This window comes from Lagenorhynchus albirostris, chromosome 9 (genome assembly GCF_949774975.1).
Source record: "Lagenorhynchus albirostris chromosome 9, mLagAlb1.1, whole genome shotgun sequence".
Classification (NCBI taxonomy): domain Eukaryota; kingdom Metazoa; phylum Chordata; class Mammalia; order Artiodactyla; family Delphinidae; genus Lagenorhynchus; species Lagenorhynchus albirostris.
This window is the reverse complement of record NC_083103.1, coordinates 47,303,918-47,316,144: the sequence shown is the minus strand read 5'-3', so window position 1 is coordinate 47,316,144 and position 12,227 is coordinate 47,303,918. Positions and strand designations below refer to the sequence as shown.

The following is a 12,227-nucleotide window of genomic DNA, read 5'->3' as shown; positions in this document are numbered from 1 at the left end:
GCACAGCCACCATGTCCTGAGCACACCTGTCCTCCCTTTTGGCCCCAGCAGTGGTCACAAGGGCCAAAATGCTGGAGCAGTCATGAACCTTGCCTACCTGCCCTGGCCACAGAGGGCCTTCCCTTCCCACAGGCTGAAGGTCCGGGTCGTTGTCACTGAGAAAAGACTTGGCCAGGGGTTGGGGCCTCAGAGAAGAGGTGGCTGCACCTCATCTGTGCCCCCTAGTGGTTCTTCAGAGCATCTCGTGAGGTGTGCCTGTCATTCCCGTCAGCCCCTCTGGAACGTCCTTCCTGCTCTCAGGGAATCTAGCCCTGTGACAATCCACATTCTCCAGGGAGGACCATTTCTCCTCGCAGGGAAGTTGGTCCAGTTGCTTTGGGGAAGCTTCACATAGCAATGAGCTTATCACAGGCTGGCCTGTGGGGTCACTTCGCTGCCCCCTGACTGATTCCCTCGAAAATGAACCTATCTCCAGTTCCCTACCTCAGCTCTTTAGAACACATTTCCAAGTTACGGGGATCTGGAGCTTTGCTGCCGAGAGCAGGCTGCCTTTCGGCCAAGGTATCTGGGGAAGACAGCCGCAAGCGTGGTGGGAGCTTCCCCAGAAGGGCACTGAGTCTTCAGAGGTCTGAAGCCTGTGCACTCTGACCCCCAGTTTCCAGAAAGCCATTGTTCCCTGAGCCTTTAGCCTCAGGGGAAAACGGCAGTGTCAAGGAGGGCCACTGGCCAGTCCTTAGTTTTGCAGAAGAAATTTGGTTGATGAGTTCACTCAGAAGTCGGCACTGAGTGACTCACACTGACCAGACTCACAAGAGACGAATGTACTAACAGATGCTGCTTTATTCATATGAACTGAGAAATATCACTGCCCAGGAGAATTGACACAAGGTAACCCTGTCGCCTCTTCTCTATCCAGTTGGTGCCCTTCTCTGCACAATAGCCCCGGAGAAAGCAAATTCCTCTGAGCAGACTGCTCAGGGCATACAGAGACAGAGCAGAGGGTTGAAGGATCCTAGCAGGTGACGCTTTGGAGCTGTGGCTGATGTGCTCATCTCCACTCCAAGGCGGCACCACCTCCCTCGCTGGATTACTGTCAGACTCACAGACAAGGCAGTATTGGCTTTGGACTCCACAGACGCTGGCCTTCTTTTATGACCACACAACAGCCAGCTCCCACCGATGCCACTGAATTGCGTGTATTCGGGGTTTTTGAGGAATGCCAAGGACTTTTGGTTTGGATTTCGGTGATGCTCTCATGCCCTCACCAAGACATTGTCAGACCAGGCCATCCCCAAAGCGGGCCATTCTCATCTTACGTGTAATGGTTATGATGAGAGGATGTTTTGTTTTGTTTTTTTTCCTGCCCTTGACCCTAAGCCCAAGATAGACTACCAGTTACACATTTGAAGTGTCCTCTGCGCGAATGATACCACGTACCTCCTTCTCCAGTTACTGTTTCCTTATTGACTTTCTTTTGTGTTTTTCCAGGGCTCAGAAAAAACTCTCCTGTAGTCTCGAAGACCTGAGAAGTGAATCCGTGGATAAGGTCAGCCCATCAGTCTATCCATAAAGATGTCTGAGTTATTTCTTTGTGCCCAGCACAGTGCTGGGATACACAGGCTGGGTGCTGTCCCTACCTCATGGAAGCTTTTATCAAGTTTGCTGGGCAGGCAGGAATTACAGGAACATTCTGAGAAAATGTTCAGGTGCAGTGCAGCCCAAGGCATCCTAGAGGCAGGGCAAGTCAGGACACGCTACCTAGAGCTGGTGAGAGAAGACGCTGAGGTGGGCATGGGCAGGGGAAACGGTGCGGAGTAGGAGGGAGTAAGGTCACAGCCACGAGTCAGATGGAGCCAGAGGACATCTCGAATCCGGGCCCTGTTTCTCCAGGGCACAGATTTTGAATGAGGACATAATGTGGATAAAGGAGACCTCGGGGGTGGGTTATGGGATAAAGTAGATTGGAGAGGAAGCTTTTTAAGGAGTCTAGAAAGGCATGAGGAGGGCTTTGTGGCCCCTGACCAGGTGGGTAACCCCCATACTGAAGGGGGGGGGTCACAGGCTCTTGAGCAGCAAGGTCATTGAAGATGCAGGGGTCCTGCCCTATAGACAACCTTCAGTGACCTTGCCACATAGATCCCTCGATGTCCAGCAGTACGCCAGACTCCCTGGTGATACAGTAGAAAACCAGGAAGGATGGAGCTGGCAGTGGCTTTGCTCCCACGATCACATGCCTCTCGCTCCCCCAGTCAGATTGCTGGCAGCTGCCCGGGGACATGTGTCCACGAGGTCGGACAGTGACCTGTGTTTCCTCCACGGATGGTGATGATCTGACATAAAGACGGGGAGGGAGGGGTGAGCCTGGCAGGTTCAGGCAGGCAGGTGGCCCTGAGTTGCTGTTGTGACTAACGCAGTTCTCCTTTTCTCCACATAACTGAAATCCTCCTTGCCATCCCATAGTGCGTCGGTGGGAACCAGCTGTCCCCAGTGGTAGAACCCAAGGTACATTAACCGCATGTCCCTTTCGTCTATGTGAGCTTGTGCTGTTTGCCAGAGGCTTTTCACTTAGCAAGTTACAGCTCTGGTAACCTTACGATATGTTAACCGTAAGGGGTATCAGGGTGACAGGAACGACGAAACTTCCTCTCCTGTTTTCTTTTTATGTGCACCCAGCTGGATCCTGTGCTTTCATCTCTATTATCTGTGGGATAGGATTTCTTATCATCTCGTCCATCTTATAGGCTCTGATAATTCCTCTTTGACAAGGCAAAGTAGATCTGATCTCTGGGAAGGGGGATATTATGATCTCAGCACACAAGTAGAGGAATATGACAGCTCTCATCCTTTCTGCGCTGATAAGTCATGATTTAAAAAACCCAGGAGCACTTCCCTGGTGGCACAGTGGTTAAGAATCTGCCTGCCAATGGAGGGGACACGGGTCCGAGAAGATCCCACATGCCGCGGAGCAGCTAAGTCCATGCGCCACAACTACTGAGCCTGCACTCTAGAGCCCGCGAGCCACAACTACTGAGCCCACGAGCCACGACTGCTGAGGCTCATGCGCCTAGAGCCAGCGCTCTGCAACAAGAGAAGCCACTGCAATGAGAAGCCCGTGCACCGCAACGAAGAGTAGCCCCCACTCGCCGCAACTAGAGAAAGCCCGCACCGCAGCAATGAAGACCCAACGCAGCCAAAGATAAATACATAAATAATTTAAACAAACAACCCAGGAGCACACAGCCTCAGGTGCAAGGATCCTTCTGTAGCGTCCCCTCACGTGGGTGTCTGGCCCTTGCTTTCTGTGACTGAGAGCTCATGACATTGTAAGACACCCGCTGTGTTCTCTTCCGGCTCTGTCTGTTAGATCCATCTCTGGGCTTCCCTAGAAGGAGCGTCCGCGGATCGGCTCTCGCTGTGGAGTCCGTGGAGTGAGTCAGTCTCCCCTGCTCCTCACAGCTCTAAAACTGGAGTCCCTCAGCCCCTCTCTGCGCTACCATCTTCTCATGTGCACAGGGCAGAAGCCCTTCAAGTTCCTATTCTGTCACCTTAGGACGAGCACTTGGTCCTCGCTGCGTGCTCTGCGTCACGCCCTGGGCCACACTTGAGCCTAATATTGTAGACGGGGTCTGCCGTGTGCACGCCTCGCTCCAGGGACTGAGGTGGTGGTTACTGCTGTCGCTCCAGACCCTGGGCAGAGGGTGATTCTCTGCGCCTCTGTTTAGTTCTGTCCTCGTGTGCTAGGCCAGAGGCAGGGATTGTTATTCTTTATTTAGAAACAATAAAACTGAGGTTCTGAGGGCCTCAAGAGAGTGAGGGTTTGGCCCGAGTCGGTCTGACTCACAGCCTGGGGTCTTCCCGCTCAGGTGTGCTACCTCTGTGCTGTTGTAGGGCAGCTGGGTCACCAGCCACATCTGCTCCTTGCCTGTGATTTCCATCCCCCACTCCTGTAACCAGGGTTAGTTATTCTTCTCAGAGACTGCAGGCGCAGAACCGACCTCAAGCATTTGTTTCCTGTGTCGTGTTCCGATGTTGCACCCCTTTCTCCAGCAATGAGTCCTTCCTTCCTGGCTTCTCTTCTTGGCCGAGCAGAGCTGAGAGAGGGCCCTTTCTGTTGCCCTTGGTTCTTTTCATCGTCTTTCTCACAGGTCTGGGCCGCCTTTGAAGCCCGCCTTACAGGAGGCTCTGCCCTCTTTATATCTCAGTTCCTCAGCGACCTCCCAAGGCAGCCCACATGGGAGGCCTTGGTTGTCTCTGCCCTGTCTTAGGGAGGCCTGTGTGATGATGCAACAGGATATCTGTTCCTGAGCCCTCCCCACTCCCACATCTCCTGTACAATATGGAGCTGGGAGACATGGCCTTCAGTTCTCGAAACTTTTTGAATTCTGCCTTCCCCACCACCGTTCCCGGGCCTGACTGTGCGTCAGAGTAATCTGAGATTCATTTTAAAAACACAGACTCCCGGGGTGCCCTGCCAGAGGGGCTGATTCATGGGTGCGGTTGGGACCTGGGAATTTATATTTACAAGTGTCCCAGGTGATTATGAAGCAGCCCTGGCATGGGCTAGTATTTGAAAACTGTTGGTCTTGACCACAGGTCTGATCAGGTTCAACCTGTACCTCATGGGTCATCATGAATTTAAAAATTGTGTGGTCTCCATCTTTTAAGGTTCCAATTATTTCCACTTTACCAGCCAGTTCCTTCAGAATCCTTTGAAAATTTAGCCCACTATTCTCGTATCTCTCCTTTCTGAGATGATTTATAGAGGATTAGTATTCAGTGTTCAATGACTGAATTGGATTTCAAACAATTTCCAGGACATGCCTTTATAAGCAAACTGAATTCAGAAATTTATTGGGCACTTGGCTTTTAACTAAATGAAACTTCAAAAGATGTCGCCGCTGGGGACTTCCCTGGTGGCGCAGTGGTTAAGAATCTGCCTGCTAATGGCAGGGGACACAGGTTAGAGGCCTGGTCCGGGAAGGTCCCACATGGCACGGAGCAACTAAGCCCATGTGCCACAGCTACTGCAGCCCGTGTGCCTAGAGCCTGTGCTCCGCAACAAAGAGAGGCCACCGCAATGAGAAGCCCATGCACCGCAACAAAGAGTAGCCCTCGCTCGCGGCAACTAGAGAAAGCCTGCACACAGCAATGAAGACCCAACACAGCCAAATAAATAAATTTATAACAAAACGAAAAAAAGATGTTACTATCACTGAAGTGTCCCATTACTTTACTGACTTGTCAGTTCTGAAATCGGTTTTGTCTTTCTTCTTTTCTACTTTTCTTCTGGGTCCGGTTAAGCGATCCACAGTTGATTACCTTGGTAACGTTGCTTTGATTTCTCTTTTCTTTTCACTCAAATGCATTCCGCTGTGTTTCCCTCAGGTTTGTGGATGTAGGGCGGCCCATTAAATCCTTCTTGACCAAACAAGCGCCATTCTTCTTCCCCTTTAAATCAACTTGTTTCTTTGCGACCCTTTCTGTGGCTGGGGTCCGAGCACGGGGCCCACTGCACTGGGGCTGAACCTCATGCAGACTGTGGTCCTAAGTTCCTGGGGAGCTCCGTGCTGGCATGTAGCCCTCTGGCCCGCTTCTGCTCACACCTCCCGAGTGTGTGCTTACCGTCTTGCTTCACCTTAACCTGGTATTTTTCAAAATAACTATCATCGTAATATATAAGTAATAGATAATATTATATATTCTAAACATACAATAAAGCAATAGGTATAGTTTTTTTTTTTTTTTTTTTTTTTGCGGTACGCGGGCCTCTCACTGTTGTGGCCTCTCCCGTTGCGGAGCACAGGCTCCAGACGCGCAGGCTCAGCGGCCATGGCTCATGGGCCCAGCCGCTCTGCGGCATGTGGGATCTTCCCGGACCGGGGCACGAAGCCGTGTCCCCTGCATCAGCAGGCGGACTCTCAACCACTGCGCCACCAGGGAAGCCCATAGGTTTTTTATTGGAATAATAAAAAACCTATGGAATAACCTATTTTATTGGAATTCTGGTCTGTGTATTCAAATAACCTATTTTATTGGAATTCTGGTCTGTGTATTCAAAGAGCTTGAAGGGTAGTTCACAGCTGTTGATTCCTTGAGCCTCTGAGCGCGAGGCCAAATGGCAAAGGCTTCCCTTTCTGCTTGGACTCGGCTGCAGTCAGCCCTGGATGTGGGCTCAACTCTGTCCCCATCTCACTGTGTGGCTTTGGGCAAGTTTCTTTCTTTCTCAGAGCTCTGATCCCATTTCCTGGCCTGGAATAAATAATCTTTTTGAGGGGTCTTCGAGTCGGCCTAAGTTTAAAAATGGCTCTTAGAGAACGGGGAGTTGTTTCTGCATCCAGAGATTTCCTAGCTGGGTTTGAGGCTCTCTCTCCCTCTCCTTCCAATAGGACGGCCCTTTCCTGGTGGAGCACAAGTACCCCACGTTACCTGGGAAGCTTTCAGGAGCCACGCCCAACGGAGAGGCTGCCGGATCTTCTCCCACTGCCTCCCCACATGACCCTGCAGGGAGCGGCCTGCTGAGGCTGAGTGAGTGTCCAGGCGCCAGGCCTGGCGGCCTCTGGAGCCTCGGCCTTGGCATTTCCACTGTTGCACGAGGTCCCTGCACCCCCCGCCACAGCCCACAATTGGAGAACGGGGGTGGGCACGGGTGGATGGGACAAGTCCTACCTCAGGGTGGTCCCGCGTCCAGAGGTGATTGCTGTCTGTCTGGGAACAAGGTTTCCTGCCAGAAACACGTCAGAGCCCAAGAGAACCAGGGTGTGTACCCACCTTCTTTCCACCTGCAATTACTCTACCCCCATTGCCCCTCCTCCTGTCTTCCTTCTCTCTCCACCTGCTCCTGGCCTTCCCGTCATTCCTCTTTCCCTCCCGCTTAGACACCCCCTCCCCCCTCCCTGGCCCTGCCCCCTCCTCCTCTGTTCTCCTGATCTCTTTCCTGTCTCCGCCTTCCTCTCTGCAGCCTCCCCATTACCCATAGGATGATATCACGTGCTCTTCCAAGGGAGAGCGTTTCCTTAGAGAAGTGGAATCTGGCCACTGGGCAAGGCTGTCAGTCCCCAGGTATCCTTCTGGTGCTTAGCATCTGAAATGGGGGTCTCTGCACAGTAGGCTGTATCGCCCCAATAGCAGCAGCAGATCAGAGGGGCCCAGAGAGGAACATTCTGGTCCCGACAGAGCCGTCCCTCCCCCGACTCTTCCTCCCCGGCGGAGGAGGGCTCGGCTTCCCCACTATGGGTTGGCTTCTGCCCTTGGCCAGTCCTGCCTTTGGCTGCAGGAACTCCAGATGAGTATGTCCTAGCGACACTCAGACTGTGGACTTCCTGCAGCTTCGGACCATTCTCGTCTGATCTAAGTGAGCTCTGGCACCCACACGGGAGCAGTGGGCGGCCCGGTGTATTCAGTCCCCGCTGCCCCCCGCCCCTCCCCGGCCAGGAAGCGACACCAGGAGCATTCAGTCCCCTCACATAGGGCTGCCTCTCGCCGCCGTGACCCTGTAGGTCAGGCGCAGTCACCATTCACCCCCATCCTTCCTCGTGGGATTAGTTTTCTTTCTGTTTGAGTTTTTCCCTCTTGCTTGATGACTCTTGTTTATTTCTTTGCTTCCCTATAACTCTGTTGGGCTGGACTTTGGCCTCTCTTGCTTCTTCGTGTGGCTTCTCTGCTTCTTGGTTGGCTGGAGATCGTGGCCGGAGTGTCAGTGCCCCCGTGCTAGGTACTGTACCCTTCCAGGTGAGGTGGGGAGTGAGGTTCCCTTATTTCCCTCCGGTGACACCCTCCCTTTCCGGAACATTCAGCCACGTCCCCCTCCTGCTTGTATTCCCGCATCTCCCTGGGGGAAAAGAGAGGAAGCTCCTTGCTGGAGTTAGCCTGCAAGTTTGGGGACCCCGAACTCTTAGAATTTGAAGACATTCGCTCACCCAGATTTGAAACCTTAAGCTCGCTAACTCCCCAGAGAGAAAACCTGGAGTGTGCCTGAGCCCCTGCTGGTCTCTGAGCTCTTGCTGTAAAGCTCTGTCCTAAAGGCAGAGCTGGGCAGACTTCCTGACTCCCACTGAAGGGCTGGCCCAGGCTCAGGGAAAAGGTTTACAGAGGTCACGTTCCTTCTTGTCATTCACATATCATTCCATTCTTTTGATCTCAGGAGACACGGAAAGTGGTTGGGATGACACTGCTGTGGTCAATGACCTCTCACCCACGTCCTCGGGCACCGAGTCCAGCCCCCAGTCTCCCCTGACACCAGATGGTAAACGGAGCCCCAAAGGCATCAAGAAATTCTGGGGAAAGTAAGTCGGTGATGACCGTAATTACATCGCTTGGAATTAATATTGTTCCTGAGTGGGCAAAACACCTCCATAACCCCCTGTATAATTAGATGCTGGGACAGCAGTGGGTACAGAGTGGTTATGTGTAGAGGAGACCTTGAATCACTTTTTAGGGCCCAGAGAAGGAGAACTATGAAAGGAGCCCATTAAATACAGCCGGTTGCCTTACGTGTCATTCACTTTAGGCATCCATCCGTCCCACAGACCCTAAGCACATCCTCTGAAGCTTACATATGTGCTTTGGAGAGGTACATGGGTGAGACCAGTTTCTTCCTCTGCAGGACTCAGTCTGTGTCTTAAGAAATCTTTGAGGACAGAAAGATGAGTCCTTTCTGGCCCTGCTGACTGAGTCTGTGAAATGAGACAGAAACTGGGGCCTCCTCTCAGGCAGCAACCTGCACTTTGACCCCCGGGGAGAGGGGTCCAATCCCAGAGGCAGGGTTAGAATTGAGGCTGGGTCTGGCCAAGGAGCTGTCACAGGTCTTGATGCTGGACCTCTGGGGAAGCACCGGGAGGCAGGGGTTCCATCCCAGAGCCCCGGTTATGGCTCGTGAGGCCCTGTGTGGGAGGCGTGCACTGACTACAGGCTTTCAGCCTGCCCTCTGACGTCTCCACGGATTCCTCTCCACACAGAATCCGAAGAACTCAGTCAGGAAATTTCAACACCGATGCCCCAGGGGTGGCCGAGTTTCGACGAGGTGGATTCCGGGCAACTGCAGGGCCAAGACTCTCTAGGACCAGAGACCCCAAGGGTCAGAAAAGGTAAGGCTCCCTCCAGTCCATCTCCAAGGAACTGTGTAAAATCCTGGCTACACTGGAGTGGGAAGGGGGGCTGGATGCCCCAGAGCCTCCAGAGATGGAAGGCAGGACCCCCTAGTGCAGAGCTTCTCGACCTTTCCCCTTTGACATGTGTGGACATTGCTCACGCTTATTTATAGGTGCACGGAGGTAAAGGCAGAGGCTGCCTACAGCCAGAGGTGCTGGGGCGGGAGGTGGCGCTCCGGCCCCCCTGAGAACCCCAGCAGCTCTGCACATCTGCAGCCCACTCTGGGCAGGGCCTTGGCGTGATAGGTTGAGAGGCTCTGCTGCTGGAGTTAGAGACCTGGGTTGGAATCTCTGCTTAACCACTTCCTAGCAGTGAGCCCTAAACCAGGTTCTGTAACTTCTCTATACCTCAGTTTTCTGATCTCTGAAGTGGGACGGGGGCGGGGGGGGGGTCAAAAACAAGTATTTGTGAAAGTTCTTGTGAGGATTATGTGAGCTTCTGCACATCTAACCCTGGTATCAGCTGTCTGCCATTCAAGCGTCACCTTCCCCGGGGAGACTGGGGAGAGAGCAGCACCTTCCCCCGGGGCGGGGTCCCCTCCTTCCACACAGACCTCTACAGAAGGGTGCCGGGGTGCCAGTCTGCCCTTTTCCCTCATGACACACTGTACCACACCTTCCTGAAGGCTTAACTGGAGGGAGTTGTAAAGGGATCAAAATGGGAAGTTTTGCATGACTGTTCCCATCACGCCGTAATGAAAAAGCATCAGTAATGAAACCTTCCCAGAGATCGCCCTGGTGGACCCCCTCCAGTCACCAGCTTTACCCCCCTTCCTCAGATCTCCCTGCTCTGAGAAGAGTGCCTCCCTTCCGACTTGCCCAAGTGAATCTTTACTCCTACGTCTTAGGGAAACCCTTTTCTGCACCCTCTGCTCCCGTCAGATCATCCCCACAATACATTGTCTCCAGCAGAGTATCTCCTAAAGTCTGAGTTGCTCAGCCAAGGTCAGGCTTCTGGGGGCTTCCTCAGGATTGGACTGTGACATTTTAAATCTAAACAAACAGTGAAAAGTAAGATTTAACCCTCTTAAATTTCATCCCCCTAAGACTGCCATATACCAGTGCCAAGTGCAGGTAATTACTGAGTAAGATGTGCACCACTCACATGTTAATTCTAGAAACCATACAGTCTAGATCCCAATGAAGGGGGAAGAATGCTTCCCTGGTGCAGCATATCGTTCACAGACCTGACCCCCGCCAAAGAAGGGAGCACACACGGATGCACCCCGCTTCCCCACTCAGCCCCCCTCAGGTCCCTAGGCTTGGCCAGGCGCTCCCAGGTACACACTCAGGACCTTTGGCGAGCATCCCCAGATCCATCCTCCAGGTGCCTTACAGAGAAACCTGAGGATGCGTAGCCTCCTGGTTCTGCTCCTCCAGGATCGTGGAGTGGTGTTTACGCTTCTAGTCACAAAAAATGCTCAGTAAACGTTAGCTTTTAGAGGCTGGAGAATCTAAGCACATGGTCTGAGAAGACAGAGACCAACTCGGAGACATTAGAAAATGAGCCAAAGGAAGCATATGCATGTGGTCCATGAAAAGAGAATTCTCATCTGCTTGGCAATCTTCTGGCCTCAGGCGTGAGTGTTTCTGATGGTTCTGAGATGAAGAAATAAAGCCACCAGAGCTTGAGTGATGGATTTTTGTTCCACTTCTGGCTTTCCTTTAGGAATGATTCTTTTTTTTTTTTTTTTTTTTTTTTCCTGCGGTACGCGGGCCTCTCACTGTTGTGGCCCCTCCCGTTGCGGAGTACAGGCTCCGGACGCGCAGGCTCAGCGGCCATGGCTCATGGGCCCAGCCACTCCGCGGCATGTGGTATCTTCCCGGACCGGGGCACGAACCCGCGTCCCCTGCATCGGCAGGCGGACTCTCAACCACTGCGCCACCAGGGAAGCCCTAGGAATGATTCTTGAAGGGGGGGGAATCACTGGTCAGGGTGTAAAACTTTTCTAAGACCCTCAGGTATTTTTCCTTAGGGCCCATCCACCATCTTACAAGTCCCTTTGGTATGGGGCAACCAGTGTAGGGAACCTTCTCTGCCGAAGGCGAAAACTGCAGTTCAGCCACAGGGTTGCTTTGTTTGGGTGTCTTTGTGCTTTGTAAACAGTAGCAATGGATGACAAGGAGAATGGGAATGAAGGCCTGATGGGACTGTATGTTTATCACCACTCTGCTTACGGTAACGAAAATGAGTTTGCTGGTGGGAAGGAAAGGCTTTTATTACTCTTAAACAGAAATGTGATCTAATTATATGCTAATGTCCTCTGGTATTTATAGTTTGTAGATATTTAGGTATAGCCTTAAAAAAAGTTTGTCACCAACGTTCCTATAGGAAGTCTGTTGTTACCGAAAATCTCCAGCCCCAATCCGTTTCTACCAGTGAAACAGTTGTTTTTTAATATAACACTTGATAATGACATTTCATAGGAACTCTCTCTCAGGTTATAAGAGTAAATTTTTTTATTTTTTCCCCATTTTGCTGATTTACGTTCTAGTCGGCACTGCTGTACAGTGAGTGCTTGTTGCACCTACAGCCTCGTCAGCATTGTTATTGCAGCTTTTGTTTAAAGTTCTAGTTTTATAGACCTCCAAAAATTACATTTTTATTATTTAGTTTACATGTTTGTTATCTTATTTCTTTTGTGAACTGTGTGCATTTTTGCCCATTTTTAGTTGTTACTATCTTTTATTTAATCTTTCTTATAGATTTCTATCTGTTCTCTACATATTAAGATACTAAGCCACATCTAAAAGTTGTAACAAATTATTTTTTAGGTTTGTTGCAGAATTTTACTTGGATATATGAGATTTTCAGGTTTGTGTATAATGAAGTTCATCAACTTTTCCTTTGTGATTTCTTTCATTATTTTGTTTTAAAATTTTTTGCTGATTGTTTAAAAAACTGGTTTTAAACTATGAGTTTAAAAAAGTGATTTTTTAAAACTTTACAAGTCATCTATTTGGGGATTTATTTTGGTGTGTGGTGAGAGAGGTTTTTTCCCCCCAAGAGAAAGCAGAGTGTAATGTTTAAGTCTTGAAAGCCACATGGCCGGATCCCATCCTTGTGGAGGCGTTTTCTGA

The 12,227-nt window shown here is 51.2% G+C and overlaps 1 protein-coding gene across 20 annotated transcripts in view; it reads left to right on the top strand.

The window, feature by feature from the left end:
* The window catches only part of PPFIBP2 (PPFIA binding protein 2), a 158,886-nt gene that overhangs the window by 122,946 nt on the left and 23,713 nt on the right, over positions 1–12,227 (top strand). For 15 of the 20 annotated variants that reach the window (XM_060159765.1, XM_060159766.1, XM_060159764.1 and 12 more), the window contains 6 exons: positions 1,489–1,546; positions 2,461–2,502; positions 6,387–6,525; positions 7,679–7,711; positions 8,141–8,282; positions 8,955–9,083. In XM_060159765.1, the coding sequence (XP_060015748.1) occupies positions 1,489–1,546; positions 2,461–2,502; positions 6,387–6,525; positions 7,679–7,711; positions 8,141–8,282; positions 8,955–9,083 (543 nt within the window). The remainder of the gene's footprint in view (positions 1–1,488; positions 1,547–2,460; positions 2,503–6,386; positions 6,526–7,678; positions 7,712–8,140; positions 8,283–8,954; positions 9,084–12,227) is intronic. The other 5 variants (XM_060159767.1, XM_060159759.1, XM_060159769.1 and 2 more) reach the window with 2 other exon arrangements.